The sequence below is a fragment of the Pleurodeles waltl genome, chromosome 6 (assembly GCF_031143425.1).
Source record: "Pleurodeles waltl isolate 20211129_DDA chromosome 6, aPleWal1.hap1.20221129, whole genome shotgun sequence".
NCBI classification, from domain to species: domain Eukaryota; kingdom Metazoa; phylum Chordata; class Amphibia; order Caudata; family Salamandridae; genus Pleurodeles; species Pleurodeles waltl.
The window spans coordinates 233,822,444-233,841,055 of NC_090445.1; the positions used below are offsets into that span (position 1 = coordinate 233,822,444).

At 46.1% G+C, this 18,612-nt stretch overlaps 1 protein-coding gene across 1 annotated transcript in view; it reads left to right on the top strand.

Moving 5' to 3' along the window:
* The first annotated feature begins 3,865 nt into the window (after window positions 1-3,865).
* WNT9B (Wnt family member 9B) overlaps window positions 3,866-18,612 on the top strand; it is a 44,515-nt gene continuing 29,768 nt past the window's right edge. Inside the window, exon 1 of the mRNA XM_069237978.1 lies at window positions 3,866-4,029. Coding sequence (XP_069094079.1) covers window positions 3,947-4,029 — 83 coding nt within the window. The 5' untranslated portion in view covers window positions 3,866-3,946. The remainder of the gene's footprint in view (window positions 4,030-18,612) is intronic.

The following is an 18,612-nucleotide window of genomic DNA, read 5'->3' on the forward strand; positions in this document are numbered from 1 at the left end:
GAATGCTCAGCCCATAACAAAAGCTTGCCGGCCCAAATGGGTCAGAACAAGAGTGAACAGAAAAGTTCATACAGGGGCTGACAAGGATGGCAAGAAGAAAGATGGTGAGAAATCTCAGGATAAGCATGGGGATAAGGGTAAAACCAAAGATCCTTCTTCAAATCCTAAACACTCTTCAGGGGGTGGGGATAAATCAAATTCTTCCTCTTCTTCACAACAGACACACATTAAAAAGCCTTGGTGCTTTGTGTGTAAAAATAAAGGCCATAGGCCAGGGGATAAGTCCTGTCCAGGTAAACCCCCTGAGCCTACCACCACTAATACATCAAGCTCTAGTGCCCCTAGCAGTAGTGGTACTAGTGGTGGGACTGCTGGCAACAGTCAAAGTAAGGGTGTAGTTAGGTTCACTTATGGGTCCATCATAGAAACTGGGGTAGTCAGTCCCAAGACAGTTTCTGTCACACCTAGTGGCATTGGCCTTGCCACACTGGCTGCTTGTCCCCTTACAATGGATAAGTACAGGCAGACAGTTTCAATAAATGGTGTTGAGGCACAGGCCTACAGGGACACAGGTGCCAGTGTCACTCTGGTGACTGAAAACCTAGTGGCCCCTGAACAACACATCATTAGACAACAGTACAAGATTATTGATGTCCATAACTCCACTAAGTTTCTTCCCTTAGCTATAGTTCGGCTTAGTTGGGGTGGAGTTACTGGCCCTAAGCAGGTGGTAGTATCACCTAGCTTACCTGTAGACTGTCTCTTAGGTAATGACCTAGAGACCTCAGGTTGGGCTGAGGTAGACTTTTATACCCATGCTGGGTATCCCTGAGGAATTGCTTCCTCTCATTTCAGCTGAAATGAAAAAGCAAAGGAGAGAAAAAGGCCTGAAAACTCAGGATCCTTCTCCAACAACAGGTAAAAAGGGTATCACAGTATCCCCTAACCGCCCTGCCATTCAGGATACCATTCCTGTGGTGGGAGAAACCTCTCCTGGGGTGGCACCTGTACCAAGGGAATCATCAGCTGGCACAGCTGTACTCCCTGAGGTGAAAGTACCTCTCTGTGGGATAACTAATATTGGTGAGAAAAACGGCACCATTTTAGTTAACATGGAGCATCCCTCCAACCCTCCCAGAGAAACTTTAGTGCAGAAACCCTGCACTGCCTCACAACACTTGGGACAGCAGCCCTGCCCTAGTGTGGAGCTCATAGGACAGCATCCCTGCCCTGCTCCAACTAAAGAGAAACAGCATCCCTGTTCTCTCTTACAGCCATATGGACAAAGTTTTTTCCCAGCTATGGCTTTACTGAGACTGCATCCCTGTCTGGCATTCTCATCACTAGAAATAGGTCCAGTGGACAATTCCCACTGTTCTAAACTAAAACTTACTGATAGGAACTCAGAAAAAATATATCTTCACATTGTTGGTTAGCTAAAAAAACAAAGCAGTAGAAAACAACTTCAGGACGACAGGATATCAAAGGTGGAGGCTTGTAAAGGAGCATTTGTGACACATCGTACTGATGATTCCATCTCCTTATTAGGGGAAAACAGGAAGTGAGGAAGAAGAAGTAGGAAGTGACGTGCAAGAATGTACTCAACCATAATGTATTGTGGAAAGGACTGTTGGCATTTATATTCCTGAAGATTATAAATCAGGTAAAGGGACCATCTTCTGCTGAATCCAAGTTGAGGAGATGATGTTAAAGAACGGTGGGAGATAAGTGATATAATACAAAGCACTGAGACAGATTTAGAGGGGAGAGTGTGTGTCAGTCTTTCTCCATACAGCACCTATGGAGAATGCAACAAACATGTGGGTCTGAGTTTGCTAAAGGCTAAACTTGCACTGTAACTTCCTCCTTCAGTGAGCTACACCACAAGGGCCCAAATCCACCTACAGCGTCAAAGGGTGGACTGGTAAAAAACGGTGCTGTCTGCGGCCTTGCTGACTGTGCGGTGGCATAATGCACCCTTGAGTTCAGACGTGTCATTATCAACTCTAGGGTGCGTTGGCACTGGGTTTGGACAGCGGAGCTACAATAAGGCATGCTTGGAGAGGGGTGGTGGGTGGTTCTGCAGCACCCAATAAAACCTGAAAGACTTTAATTGAAGAATGAACAATAAAGAGGCCCGTCAAAGTTTTTAAACATCTAGGATAGGGTGACAGTGCACCTATTGTATGTTACACCTCTAGCAACCCTCACACCCATGCGATGGAAGTCAGTTTTTACATTGGTGCCAGTGGTAATTTCTTGGGAGAGCTCCGATTTCTCTTTCAAGTTCTGTTCAACTGTCTGAAAACGACTAAAGTTATTTTTTATCACCTTACTACAGACATCTGTGACTGTCTGCTTGCAGTGTTAATTAACTCCATAATAGCAGGGCCACACCACATCGGGATGGTTACATTATGCTGTAGAGCAGTGGTTCCCAACCTTTTGACTTCTGTGGACCCCCACCTTATCATTACTGGAACCCAGGGACCCCCATGGAATCATTTTTGGATTCCGGGGACCCCCCACTGAGTCATTACTGAAAGATCCAATGCTGAAATGTCAAAGTTTTTACGTTTTTTTTCTTGGCAGATATTTTATATATTAAATAAAACGCTGTCAAATATATTCCTTGCTTTAAAGAGATGGTGTTATTGCACAGCACCCCCACTCAATTAATAATTCCAGCACCACTGGGTTTTGGATGTGTTTGATTTAGTATGTTTCACGGTTGCGGTTGGAATGCATCACCTTTGATTTGTAGGTGTATCCTTTTTGCTTGGATGGGGGTGTGAAAGGTGTGGGAAGTTGTTAAATTTGAGGTGTGTCACTATTTACCTGTTGCAGTTGAGCTATTGGTCTATCACTGTTAAATAAGGGAGGGGCTGCAGGTAGGTTTGGAATGTATCACAGCCGGGTTACTCCAACTAGGACAATCGTGTTTCAGTTTGGGCTGTGTCACTGGTGTGTGTTTGGGTGTCATAGTTGGGTCTGAATGGTTTCATGGCTGGGTTGCTGACGTCTCAAAGTTGTGTATGAACTGGAATACGCTTCACCATTGACGCGAAGTTCTACGATATTTGCAGAACATTAATTCGCAATTAAATTTTTAATTAACATACGGATTTATAATGCATCAAAATTACAACCTTGTGTCAGATGTGTAGCTTGTTTCTGTCACTGCTGTGTTTTTCACACATAAAGCTGGGTTCTATTGTTTTTTTTTAGTCTGGGGCTGTTTAAAGTTGGTTCGTGCGCAGAGTCACTTTAAGGATTTTGGGGGCCCCTGTCAAGAAATATTTTGAGTGTTCCTGTTTGGAAGAACTTTGAATTTCAGTACCCACTGTGTTCTAGTTGAAGCTCCATGATGCCAGTCCGAATTGAAGTATATGTTAATGGCCGAGATAGAAACACAGAGAGACGTGGGAAAGAAAAACTGTGAATTTTACTGGAGTCCCTGGAAGGTGGGTGCGATTGGGCAATTAAACAGCTTCCGCATGCCTTAAACTGCTCTGCTCGTGCGGAGTCTTGATGTTTTCACATACAAGAGTCTAAAATGCTTTTTGGCTGCAATGGTATATTTTCATAATATGTTTGAGGGGAGCGACGGCTGTGTGGACGGCTGTGTGGAGCTGCTCCTTTTACAGCCCAAAAGAATCACTGCCCGTGGACCAGAGCTCACCTGAGACCCAGACTCCTGTGTCTGCAGGTGAGCTGAGGCCCCGCCCTCGCAACCACACCCTCCTTCGGTGGGCTGGTCCCGGGAGCAGGCAGCCAATCGGAAAGACGGCTTGCCTAAGGCAGCCAATGGGCTGCGGGCTGGGTGTCGGCTGCGAGCGGGGCTGAGCCGGGTGGGGATGCAGGGCATGAGGAGATGAAGCGGCAGCTCAGAGGCCGGACACCGAGCGGCTGTGCGGCCGGAGCGGAGCGATGAAGAGCCGGCACCATGCGCTGCTGCCCCCCGGACACCTGCCTGCTGCTGCCTGCACTTCTGCTGCTACTGCTGGAGCCCGGGGCCGCATACTTTGGGTGAGCACCGGTCCACTGGGGCACCTGGGTGTAGGGGACACACACTTTGCTGCACATCGGACCCAGATACAGAAGCACATTAAAGACTGCACACTCGCCACAGGAACCTCAATGCGTGGGATACAGTTATATATACATGGCTGGAGGGGACACTCCAGTGTCTGTACACAAGGGACAGGGCCTGCTTTAGGGGATATATCAGTTTCTACGCATGGACATCGGATGTCGGGGCCACATCAAAGTCAGCACACATGTAACGAGGAAGAGGGGACACAATAGTTCTGCATGTATAAAGGAGAGACGGCCCCATCTGAGCACACGGAACATGCTTGCTGTGGGGCATGCATCAGTTTCTGCACGTGGGAACCTTATACAGAGGACACATCAAAGTCGAAATACAAGGACGGGAACTTTATGCTGGGTCATAGAAGGTGGTCATGGCTGTAAGGGGGCCGTTCATATCTGCACACAAGGGACCGGGCCCGATGTAAAGGGCGTATCAACATATAGATAGATGACCTGGATATAGGGGGCCCCTGCATATCTGCAAAAAGGGGAGAGGGGTCGCAGTGCAGGAGGCGCGTCGGTTTCTGGTCGTAGGACCTTCATGTAAGGATAGACCTATTTCCGCCGTACCGGAACACACCAGAATACAGGGGACACATCAGGTTGTGAACATGGGGGCAGGATCTGGCTATAGGGAACATCTAACTCTGCACACCTGAGCTCTGGGCCTGTAGCCTTTAGCTGCAGGAGATTTAGGAAGTTCTACACCAATGAGTATGGACCGTATCTCTGCATGAGAGGCCTCTCTAAAGGGAAAGAGAAGATTGGTAGGGCTGTCAGCATACAGGGGACACGTTCTGATTTGAACCAGGCTTGGGTGTAGGGGTCAAGGTCTACATGGAAAGTTATTTTGTATGTTATGTTGTGTTGGTTGTTTCTATAGCGCTCTATGGCACCTAAGCGCTGAGTGGCGACAGGAAAGATGGAAAGGGTGGACCAGGAAGGAGGACAGGTAGAGAGAGACAAGACATTATATGTGGTGAAGAAGTCTCCCAAGTGCTTAGACAGACCCCACCAGAGGCGTGTTTACGTAATGGGGCCCTTCGCTGTGTGGGGCCCACTGTTCCCTATACAACATTCCTTTTAGAAGGGACTCGCTTCATCTAGGGCCCATTGCCTGGTTTTGTCAGGCGTCATGCCCATATGATCATCTCTGCATATGCGGGGCCGGATTTCCGTATAGGGGATACTTAATGTGTACAGCTGCAGCTCTTTAGCACAGTGCGTGTGTGTGAGAGTAGCGGAGAGTGCACGGGGGCCTTCCAGCACACACAGGGTACTCCCTGCACGCAAGGGCACCGCCTTCTCGTCAGGGACCCTCTCCTGTGAAGTAGACGTGTACTGGAGCAAGCCACGACTCTTTCACTCACCACTCGAGCGGGAGAGTCCCATACTCACGCCGGGGGACCCGCTTGTCCTGAACACTCTCCTTTCAGGTGACGCGACCCCCCTCTGCCCTGGACACTGCATTCTTCATCGAGGGGGCTCTCTGAGACAGGGTCTCGCCTGGTAACGCTGTGCCCTCCCCGAGGTATAGGCGCCCTTGGCTTATGGCCTCCCCTCACGACCGAGGGTCACTCAGATGTCCCTCCTGTTTACCCGGCTGCCTCCATGTGTCACGCTTCCTTCCGGGCTACATCGCCCCGAGTGCGGCACTCTCGTCATACCTGGAGCATTCTGCCTGTCCGGACACCCTTCCATGGACACACTCGTCACCATGGGCCCATTCTACTCTACCCCTGGCATAGTTCCTGCCAGCCCAGATACGATTCCTTTCTACCACGGACACACCCTTGACCAAGGACCCTCTCACTGCCGCCATACCACGGACACTCTTCACCGCTGACCCCCTCACTCCGTCTCTACCACAGACCCACTCTTCACCTCTGGTCCTCTCACTCCGTCTCTACCACAGACCCACTCTTCACCTCTGGTCCTCTCACTCCGTCTCTGCCACAGACACACTCTCTCTGGCTACACGGACACACTTACCAGCCACCAAGGACCCGCACACCCTTTCTACCAGGACACTCTTCACCGCTGACCCTCTCACTGTCTACCACAGAAGCACTATCTGCCCGGAACTCTTTTCCATGGACACATGGACCACAGACCCCCTCACTCCTCCACCACGGAGCCTCTCATGCTCACTCTACCACAGATACTCTCCCCGTGTATCCCGTGCACGGTCCATCAAGGCCCCTCTCACTATCTCCCACAGACACACTATCTGCCCAGGACACTCTTCCACGGACACATTCTTTGTGTACCACGTGCACGCTCATGACGCCCCCTCTCACTCCCAGACACACGATGCCCCGGACATGCTTCCTCTCCAGCCTGCCCGCGACACTCTCCCTCCCTGCCTACCACGGGCACGCGCTGTGTCATGTGCCCCATCACTGGCATGCGCTGTGTCATGACTCCCCGTGCCACCCCGGTATAGCAGCCAAGTTACCCCATGACGCGTGTGGCACCGTTAGCCGGCCATGGGGTTTTAGCCCACATCGCTGAGCCCAATTTTACTCTGTCAAACACAAATCTACAAGTTCCTGAAAGCAACAGACGCGTGGTTGACGTTCCTAGCCTGGCTGAATGTCACCAATGACTCGGGGACACCTGGAAGATGTGCAAAACGCCCCCCCCCCTGAAATTCTCTCATGTCTTTCTCACCATTTCAAATCATTTCGGGTCACGCTGTTGTAATTTTTGCGTACGGCTTAAGCCACAATCATAGCGCGACCCTGAAAACCTTTCTGTTGCGCTACCTCCGAGCCCTTAATTTGTTTTGTCGTCTATGTTTTAATTTATTTCATGTTGCCACTCCCTCTTTGTGTCCCAGTTCCTTTTCCACCTTCCCCAGAGCACTGTGTTTTTTCTACTTTGCTATTTTCTTTTTTTAACTGTACTTGCTCCACTTTCTTATCTTGTCTTATTGTGAACACTTTTTCCCTTTGTCGTTAATTTGTTGCTCCTTTTTGATGCTTTTGTGCTTCTTACCTCTTTACGTTTTCGTTTATCATTTTTATAATTTCTTGACTTTCATCCGTTCCTCTCCATGCTATTTATTTTCCTCTCCATTTTCCCTTGTGTAATTTTTTTATGTTACGTATTTTTTTAAACCCGTTCACCCTACTTTACCCACTTTCTTTTGCTCATATTTTGGTATTTTGATCCCGTTCTTTCGTTCACATTTTGTTTTGTTCCCTTTTCTTTCTTTAGACTTGTTCACTTCTTTCTTCCTTCGTCCCTTATTTCCTTTCTTCTTCCGTACGTGCATGTCCCACCGTCTCTCGATCATTCATATTCTGTTTCGTTTTTCTCATTTTTTCACAATTTATTGCGTATTTTGGGAATTCCTCTTTTTTCGTTTTGTTGCTAATTTCAGGCACATCCGACCGTGTTATTTCAATTTTATCTTTCTCTTTTCGGGTGGTTCCTTAACTTCCCCACGCCCCCAGGTGCACAGCCCTGTCCTCGCTGTTTCGTGTTTTCACCTCTGGTGTTTTATAGTATTGGGACACTCTATTGTTTTATTCTAAATCGTGAACATTTCCCCTTCCCTCTTGTACAATTAATATTTTAGAGTTTGCGTTCCATTCTGTTTTTCGCGTGGTTCGTTCACAGCTTTGACAACCGCGATTTCAGAATTGAAACAAATCTGACAGGGCCGGCTGGGGTTATCGGTTCGATCTTCTTGTCAGCGTCTAATGAATATTGTGTTCGAATTTGTACAGCTCATGTAGGAGGTTCGCGGGGCGACCGTGAGGGCGTTTTAGACATTTTCTGTGGTTGGGAAGTATAGATCGGAGAGAGTAGGGTTGGTGCGGACGTTCGAGGGGGCTGACTTGGAGCAGAAATCCATAGGATGGGCCATTTCATAAGCGAAACACCAGGCAGCGCCAAGAAGAAATATGCACACGCGTGCGCACTCTAATTATTCTGTCTTGCAATGATCGACCATTTATCAGATAAAACAATGGTATACTGTGGAAAAAAGAGAGCTCAGTGGAGCAGGGCACCAGATATAGAGATCTGTTAAAAACCAGCATGCGAAACACGAGTGGGGTCTCGATGAATGTATCCTTTCAAATCTCCGAGGTTCTGAGGTTGTTAAAAAAAAACACAAAAAACAGAGTTGGGTAATACTGAGTGATGTTTCTCATAACAGCGCTTAGCTACCCGTTTTAGGCGCTATATAAAATCCCTTTATTGATGATTCTCACCCGATGCTTGTCAGTTTTTCCAATTAGTTTTTTAAATTGTATTACATTTTTTAATGCTAAAGTGTTGTTCTAACCTTTACAATAAGCGGTAACTCGTGACCTTAATAAAGAGGGCAGAAGTGCCGCTTTCTGTAGGCGCTAAGCACAGGGGAAAGTCCCAGAGAGGCGTGACCTGGGCCGAACCATTATTCCCCGATGGGAGTACTACGTTCTGCGCCCTACTCCATAGAAGGGTACCTTGAGCTGAACCCCTACTCTGAGCTGTATTCATATTCCCAGCCGGAGGCTCCAGGGAAAGGGGTAATCGGAGTTGCATTCACCGCGCCTGGCGGAGGTACTTTGCGCAGTACCTTTCGCCCGGTAGAGTTTTTTTGACCTGCACCCTCCCCAGAAGGCAGGAACACACACCCTAGAAGACAGAGGTACTATGCGCTGTACCCATTCTTCCCTTTAGAGGTACTTTGATCTGCGCAGACCTTTGAAGGCAGAGGTACTTTGAGCAGTATCCACTCTACCCGACAGAAGTACTTTTACTTGCACATACCCTAGAAGGCAGAGGCACCCACCCTAGAAGGCAGAGGTACTTTGAGCAGTACCCATTCTTCCCGATAGAGATGCTTCGATCTGCACATACCCTAGAAGGCAGAGATACTTTAAGTTACACTCAGAGCTGCACACATAATCCCAGGGAGAGTTAGTTAGAGTGCACCTCTACACCGAGCAGCATCCATACTCATAGGGTGGTACCTTGCGCTGCACTCACAGTCTCAGCGAGTGTTACTCTGAGAGCATCCATACTTCTAGCGTGGCACCCTGAGCTGCAATCTTACTCCCAGGGTGGTACCTTGAGATGCACCCATGATACTAGCGTGGCATCTTGAGCTGCACCTTACTCCTAGGGTGGTGCCTTGTGCTGCGCCCATACATCGAGAGAGAGTTACTTAGAGTGCACCATTACTTCGAGGTGTATCCATACTCTTAGGTTGGTACCTTGAGCTGCAACTTTACTCCCAGGTTGATATCTTGCGCTGCACCAATACTCATAGCTAGAGTTGTACCAATGCTCAGAGGGACAGTTACTCCAAATGCACCTTTATTCCTTGCTGTATCCGTATTCCTAGTGTAATTCAGCTGCACCTCTACTCCATGAAAGGGTTACTTCGAGTGCACCTCTACTCTGTGCTGCACCCATAATCCTACGTTGATACTTTGAGTTACACACATGCAGCTAGGGAGAGTTACTCAGCGCTACACCCATACTTCCAAGGAAAGTTACTCTGAGTGCGCCCATATATCGAGCAACATCCGTACTTCTACTGTGGTACTTTGAGCTGTACCCATACTCCAAGAGGAGGGCAACTTGAAGTTCCATCCACACAGAGCAAGGTGCTAGGAGCTGTACCCCTTCTTCTCGCTGGAGGCACTTGAAACTGCATCCATGCCTCAAGATGGGTTTTTTTGAACTGCAACCATACCTCAAGGCGGAAGTACACGGAGATGCGACCATTCTCTAAGATGGAGTTATTAGGCAGCTCACCCCTCCAAGAGGGAAGTGTTTTGGTTGCAAGTATACTCACTCACCCTTGATCCGTACACATACTCCTAGACAGACATACTCTGATTTCCACCGATGGGAGCTGTACCCATACTCCCAGACAGAAGACATGCGTGCCACGCCTATACTCCTAGGCTGAGGTACCTGGAGGCATACCCTTATTCCCATGTGGCACTATCATGCTCTGCACAAGTAGTCCTAAGTAGAGATACTCTGAATTGCAAACCTGCTCCCAGATAGAGAGAACAGGAGCTGTGCACATACTCACAAATGGAGATACCCGCAGCTGTACAGATACTCGCGCATGGAGGTACCTGGAGATATCTAGATACTCACACTTAGAGCTGTACACATGTTCACACATAGAGGTACCTGGAGCTATATATATATTCACATATGGAGGTGCCTGGAGCCGTACACATACACGCAGAGGTACGGGAGATGTACACATAGAGGTACAAACACATATATGAAGATAGCTGGAGTTGTACACATACTCACACATGGAGGTACTTGGAGCTGTACACATACTGACAAATGGAGGTGCCTGGAGCTGGCACATACACATAGAGGCGCCTGTGGCTGTACACATACACATGGAGGTGCCTGGAGCTGTACACATAGAGGTACATACACACATGAAGATAGCTGGATTTGTACATACTCACACATGGCGGTACATGAAGCTGTGCACATACTCACACATGGAGATAGCTAGAATTGTACATCTTCACTTGGAGGCATCTGAAGCTGTACACATACTCACACATGTAAGTGAACGAAGCTGTACATACTCACACATGGGGAGGTACCCAGTGCTGTACACATACACATGAAGGTACCTGGAGCTGTACACATACACACCCATGGAGATAGCTGGGGTTGTACATACTCACACTTGGAGGTATATGAAGTTGTACACATACACTTGGAGGTATCTGAAGCTGTACACATACACATGGGGGTACCTGGAGCTATACACGTACTCACACACGGAGGTATATGACGCTGTACACACCGAGGAACACTGAGCTGTACACATGCACGCACATGGACATAGCTGGAGTTGTACATACTCATACATGGAGGTACCTGAAGCTGTACACATACACACGGAGGTACATGGAGCTGTACACATACACACACCTGAAGGTACCTGGAGCTTCCGCCATACTTCCAGACAGAGGTACTTTGAGCTGCTCACCTACTCTTATGCCAAGGTACTTTCAGTAGTAACTTCTAGTCATGACTAGAAGCGAAGAAAATAACCGATTTTAGGCCCATATTTTTACTTTTTTAGCACCGCAGTTGCGTCGTTTTTTGACGCAAAATCGGCGCAAACTTACAAAATACAATTGTATTTTGTAAATTTGCACCGATTTTGCGTCAAAAAGCGGCACAAATGCGGCGCTAAAAAAGTATAAATATTGTTCTTTGCTTTCCAGTTGTTGCATGATCTTCTTGCGTGTTATTGGTATCTCCGCTACTGTTGCTCACCGTTATCTTACATACATCACGGTGCCGCTGTGCTGTGCGCAAGCAGAGTCCGACGCAGGAAACATTTCAGTGTCACGTATACATAGGCCTCATCACACGTGCAACTCGTGCACCTATCGTTACTGCAGCAGGTGCAGTGGCACCGGAGCACAAGGGTCCGTAAGCTCCACTACTCCACTATCATGGCTGTTTTTGAATACCTTACCGATGGCAGCGTTTTGGGTCGTTACAGTAGGGCCCGTTGCCCTCGCGCTGCACCACTGCACGCACGCAAACATGGATGACGCGATAGTAACCCGCGCGGGTATCGAGAAAACATCACGAAGTAATGCTTTTACGTCTTGCGTACGTAGTTCTGTCACTTCTATTCTACGCAGTGGTTGAGGTACATACAAGTATGAGAACTGTGATCCTGAGTGCAATAAGGGTGGGGGAGGGGGCTAGGACTGGTTAAAAAATAACGAAATAATCTGTAACTACATTGTTGGTCGTCCACTTTCAGGCAACAGCATATGAAGTAACGCACAAATCTAAAGTGAAAACGAATTTCGAGGGAAACTAATCATTGGGGAATATACTCTTTTATTTAATGAAATCACGGCTAATGAATGTAATCACTGTAGATGTCCGAGTGTGTAACCAGGGAGTCCCAGTATTGAATGGTTTGCGCAGTGGGGAATAGTGAATTGCATATGAACAGGGCTAAAGGGTCCCAGCTTGTGAGAGAAAGCAGTCTGATAATGTCACTTATTACTTACAAATTGTGTTCCTCACAGTATAAGATAGGGTGCCAAAAATTGCAAAAGATTTAACGTTTACAATAAATTACACACACTACATTTCTTTAAGGCACCCCGGTGAAAACATCTGTACTCTTTAGACCTTTATGCTTCCCTTATCTTCACAGTAAAGGTGAAAGGAGGACACAGACCTTGCCATCTGTACTGAACGTCTGTGAAAATTCCCATTCTAGCCCAATTTTAGATGTTTAGGAACCAACCAATTCACGTATCCGAAATGCCTATGTGAATAGGCCCCAGTTTTCCTGAATCTACTCACGTCTATTGTGTACATTTCATAATCAAATGATTCAGAATCACTGCATTTTGCACCTTTTCTGTTCTTACCATCTTTTTGGTGTTTTCTCTAAATATTATTACGTTGACTAAGCATTCCAAACAAAAAGTGGCACCAGTCTCCCAAACTCTCACATGCATAGGTTATGGTACCAGATGTTGTTGCAACTGCTCGACGATTCTTTGGAGTTTTAAGTAGGACACGCATCTATATTGAAAGGAAAAGTTTATATTTCAAATTTAACCCAATGCTTCTGGGTATCATTATGTCCCCTGATACAGTGTGCGACACAAGGGTCAATCCCACCCGTAACCACCCATGTAGCACATCCGGCCCTGTTAAAAAATATGTGTTTCTTTATAAATGCACAATGTTTCCTACCACCAGGCCAGGGAAAGCAAAGGCCTCATGTGCATGGCTAGAATTCAGTCTACAAGATTTGATGGGTCCACCCGTCTCTAATCACACAAAGCATGGCATGACAGTGTGCTCACCTATTGGATAACAATAGAATGATCGTGCAACAATCTGATTATAACTACCAATAGTAGGAGCAGAGAGGATTTCTTCCCAGGCTATTTTGTTCACATTGGAAAATTACACAGAAATAGTTTTTAAGTATGCAGTGTGTCACGTACCCACAAAAGGAGCGCAATGAGAATACCACTTACATGTGTGCAAATTGTCATGAGTTGTGTTTACCTATATCCACAGAAGTAGTTGTCTAGTAGCATCCAGGATCCGATTGAAGCATCACACCAAATGAATTGGTGATATAGAGTGACTGACTGCAGGGATTGTGTGCATGTATATCATGAATGAACAGAAGGATATTCTCATACCTATAGAGTAAGTCTCCCAATGCAACACGTTGCAAAGGTTAAGTTAAGTCCTGAAGACATCCAGATGACCTAAACAGCAGTTCCAAATATGGGTTGAAACATGTTGACCATCTGAGAGAGGAATCAATAATTATTCCTCAGGCATCCTGCTCGGTTTGTAAAGTGCCAAAGGTTCCCCAAGAATTAAAAAAAAATGGATATCACCTGAAGGCAATTTTAATTCTTCCGCTGATCCCGTTAGTTTACACCACACTTTCATCGAAGTGCTTTCTCCATTATTGAGGTTGAGTCCACCCAGTAATGTTAAATATACCGTGCATGCCACACGTTGCGGGCCTCAGTCCTTTTAGAAAATCTAAGTTTAGTTTACAAATTCAGTTTCGCTATAGGTGTGATGAGAAATATTTGTAGCAGACATCTCCTCAGGTATAGCGAGCTAAGCATCTTCATCAAGTGTCGTAGGCCCAGATTTGCAAAGGTGTCACGCTTTGCAGCGCAGCACCCAAAGGTACCGCGCTGCCTTGAGTGACAGGGAGAGAGGAGGCGAGATACCTATATAGACATGGCGCTCTCCTCCCTTCTCCCTTGCACCAGCGCAGAACTTTGCTGCCAAACGACATACACACACCTTTGCGCTATAATGCAAGGGTGGGTGCATGAGTCTACCATGGGTCTGTACCACCTATGTAATGCCCCACATGATGCCAAGTAATGCAAAGCTTTACTTGCATTACTTTTGCTTATAAGTCAATGCAGGTATCAATTTGCGTTGGGTTGTAAATCCCCAAGAAGGCTTTATGTTGAGTTTGCATTAAATAAATAATACAACCCGGATGCAAAACCTTTGTAAACCTTGGCCTAAGTTTGTCACCTTTGCCGAACTTTGGCTGTGGACGAAATTGCCAGCCAAAAAAGGTTTCTGTTGGAGATATTCACTGCAAAAACTTTTTTCCTTTTTCACAGAGAATTTGCCAGCAAAACAGTGGGGCTTCATAGGTTATTCACTCACAAAACCTATTGCATGCAGGAGTTTTCACGCCTTTTCTTAAAGAATTCACCAACTTCATGTGGTTGGAAAAGTGTACAAGATAACATTCACCAAGTTTACAAAAACACATTTTCGCGACTTTTGCACATTTCTAATTCTTTCCCTTTGGGTATTTTATTTTTTCCTACATCTACTATTTTTTTTATTTAATGGTGGTCTTTTCTGCACACTTCAGCCAATTTACATCATGTTTAGTAAACATTTAATTTTAGTGTTCCCAAAACTTGGAACTTCCTCTGAAGTCTATTTCCACAAGGGAATTCACAAAATTAGAATGGCTCGTTCTTGAGGGCCTGTGACTTCCACATTATCGAAGCGTGGCTCCCCACTATACCCCGCCAGAAGTTTATGGTCAGCAAGCTTGCACCTTCAGAAGACACACATATTGGGGAAGATCTTTGGTGGCCCACACTCTGGAGCTCATTGAACTCAGTATTGAGAGCAGAATAAAAGTCACGTTTGTTTCAGAAAAATTGAAAACTGAATTTTCAAAACAAAGTTTGGATAAAATCTTGGCATTAACTGGTGTTCGATATCATGGGGAAAGCAAGTAACAGTTAAAAGGGGCCACACTTGTATTTGGTTGGATTCCTGAGGCCATAATATCAGAAGTGTCCCAGATCGACATGTGCACCTGCTTTTTGGCGCCCTAGAAGCACTTTTGATTTACAAAAGAGACTGAAGACTGCTGCACAGGCTCTTTCTGTACTGCAGATTGGGATCATGTAAAACTAGTGCTATCTCAAGCAGGGATTGCCTCACTCTCATTGGGGCATGGCCCCATGCAAATGAGGAAACACTTTGCCTCTGCCCCTGCCATATTACAGACGCAGCAATGAAGCAGCCGGGAGGAACACGGACTATCTTCCACATAGAGGTGGCAGACAGAGCCTCTTCCAGAGCTCAGTTATTCACTGAATCCACCATCCGGTGGATATTAGCATCCATTTAAAATGCACAAAGGGTTTCCGAAAGGCAGACCAGTAGTTTCAAACATCGGTCTGCCTATCACTAATGTGGTGTCCCAAGGGCATGCATGAGTTTTTGGATGAGCCGGGGACAGTTAAGATGGCAGGCTCTGACTAGGGGTGGGCAGAAATTGCAGAGTTTTACTCCACATTATTCCGTCGAGTTACATACAAAGTGGTTGAGATTCTGTGGAGTTCCGCCAATGGAAAATATGCATTTCTCACTGTATGTGCTCAATTTTAGTGCCAGTAGCGCGAGCAGCACTGAAAAATCAGTATTTGGCACCATGTGGAGCACAAGAGCACGCAACCATTCGAGTAGAAAATCTTCTTGAGTGCAGCAAATATTCTTGAGAAGCAACTATCTGATCACTACTGCTTGCCATAGCCCAAATTAGAAAATGGCGCTAGGGAATGCAAATCTCGCTCGCATTGCTGGAGCCTTGTAGGAAAAAATTCAGCCATGCAGTGATTGGCAGAATTTGGCTGGAACTCTGCGTTATGAGTTGCCATGAGTTGTTAATTAAAATAGAAACTAGGTAAGAGTAAAATATTGACAGTCTGTTCTTCAATTACAAGCCCAGACACAACCTAAGGCCATCCTGCTTGTACAGGCATATCTAATTATAAGACCCTCGGAAACAGATCAATGCTGTGCTGGGAGGCCAGCACTGGAAGGCGCTGAGGGAGCAGTTAAACCTGTCAGCATTTAGGAAACAAAAATTGGCAAAGCCAAAATGTACAGTATTGGCCACCAGCATTTTGTCTTTGTCACTGCTGGTTTTGTTTTGTCATGGCTTTTGTAAAACATTATCATTGGGGAAGTTAGTTTGTCCTCATCAACCTAAAAAACATATTGACTAAAATAAAAATATTTTGGTGTTTCAGAAAGTACACATTGCCATAGTAGTCCCTGATACTTACGGGAACTACTTTGTGTGTGGAGAGGCTCCTTGTGAAAGAGAAGAATGCTGTTTCTCACTTTAAAGTTAACCAATGGCTGAAATGGGCTGACTATGAAAAATGTGAGTGGCACAATGACAGACCCATGGATGAAGAGGGCTGGCTGAAAGCCCCTATAGGTGTATTATACATATACCTTTGGTGAAATCAAAAGGTCTTGGCTAATGCCAGACCTAACAACTGAAGATAAGTTTCTGCAAAGAGGCCTTTCCATATCTTCAGTAATCCACAGGGTCGACCCACTCCTAAAAAGGAGCAGGGCCTTGCAGAAAGCAGCTGACACTTATCATTACAAGATTTGATAAAATGGATCATGCTTTATATATCAAAGGGACTGACTTTCCTAAGGTTGCCTTTGTTGATACCATCAGCGCCACAAAACCACTGTTGATCACAAGCCAGTGTTCTCCAAGAAAATTGGAATAAAGTCAATCTAAGAAATGGAAAATCTCCCATAAATTGTTGTTTCGTGTTTCCCTTCATTCCTCTGCTTGCCTGCAGCACAACTGACATAGAGGAGACAAAACACTACACACTATTAATATTTGATTTGAGTTTTTGAAATATGAAGTAAGTTTGAAGGAGTTATGACTTATCTTGACCTGCATAAAAACACAAACATCAAGTTTTTGGATTCAAGTAGGTAAATATAAAGATATTTGGCCACCGATATGAATATATCCACACTTCATCAATGTTCATGATCAAAGCCAACCTATTGTAAATCCGTTCATGGTAGTCTGTGGCCCCCAATGTGGGACAGCTGTGCTGATCCTCAGGCTCGTGCATTAGTCCTTTGCTTTACTCTTTCCGGATCAGTGGGCACACATTCTTTATGAACTGTACAGTCATGCCAGGCACTTGCCCTATTGAAAAACACTGATTGCCAGGGTATGGGAGAAACCTATCTGTGAGCTGCAGTTTCATGCCAGGGACTTGCCCTATGAAGACCATTCTTTGCCAGAGCATAGGACAAACCTCCCTGTGAGCTGCAGGATCATGCCTAGGACTTGCCCTATTGAAGAACACTGCTTGTCAGGACATTGGACAAACTTCCCTATAAGCTGCGGGCTCATGCCTGCGACTTACCCTATTGAAGAACACTGCTTGTCAGGGCATGGGGCAGACCTTCCTGTGAGCTGCAGGTTCATCCCTGGGAATTACCTTATTGAAAAACGTTGTTTGCCAGAGCATGGGCCAAATTTCCTTATAAGCTGTGGGTTCATGTCTGGGACTTGCCCTATGAAGACCATTCTTTGCCAGGGTGTGGGACAAACCTCCCCGTGAGCTGCAGGATCATGCCTAGGGCTTTCCCTATTGAAGACCATTCCTTGCCAGGGTGTGGGACAAACCTCCCCGCGAGCTGCAGGATCATGCCTAGGGCTTTCCCTATTGAAGACCATTCCTTGCCAGAGTGTGGGACAAACCTCCCCGTGAGCTGCAGGATCATGCACAGTACTTGCCGCACTAAAGACTGCTGCTTCTCCTACCAAGTGAAACACATCCGGTGGGCGGGGCTTGTTTTTTTAAATATTATTGAACAGGTATCAATGGATCTAAGGCTCTGCAAACTCTCCTCGGTTTTTATAAGAGGCCCCCCTTCCAGCGTACCACAATGCTGCCTTGTACCATCCATATCCTTATTTACATCTCGTGTTATAGTTTGCTGGTTCCTTGTAAAGCGTCTTGTGCATCACCAAGGCCACCGCAAAGCACTGGGATGGAAGGAGGGGGGATAAGAAGAGAGGTATGAGAGAAAACTTGTGAGTAGACGAACAGGAAAATTTCCAAAACGCTAAGACCACATCATGCTGGCAGAATAGGTGTTGTTTAGTCGGGGCTTTAAGTGGGATGAAAAAAGTTGGGGGGCCTCTCTATGTAATTGTAGGCGTGGCTTAAAGCGTAAATTACATTTTTGTGACTTTCATAGCGTGGCATCCAACCGGTATTTTGGTTCCTCTCTGATGTTTCTGTTATTGCATGGAGATATATAACACAACAACTGACATACACCTAAAACTAGCCAGGACTATTGGCTTTACTAATGTTTGTCTCGGAGCGCTGTGCAGAGAGGCCAGTGATTGGATGGCCATGTATTTTAAACACCCTTTTCACCCACAGGCACAGTGAGAAACCTCGTGGCCGATTATAAACACCTCGAGGCGACTTAGTTCAAATAATGCACTATACAGGTGCAATGTGCTGCACGAAATAACATATAGAAACACCACGTAATGGACATAGCTAACGGTCTTATGGAGCGCAAGATTAAGTAAAGCATGTGAAATATATATATAGGAACTAAATCCGAATTAATGCCGTGAACTACTTAAAATGTTTG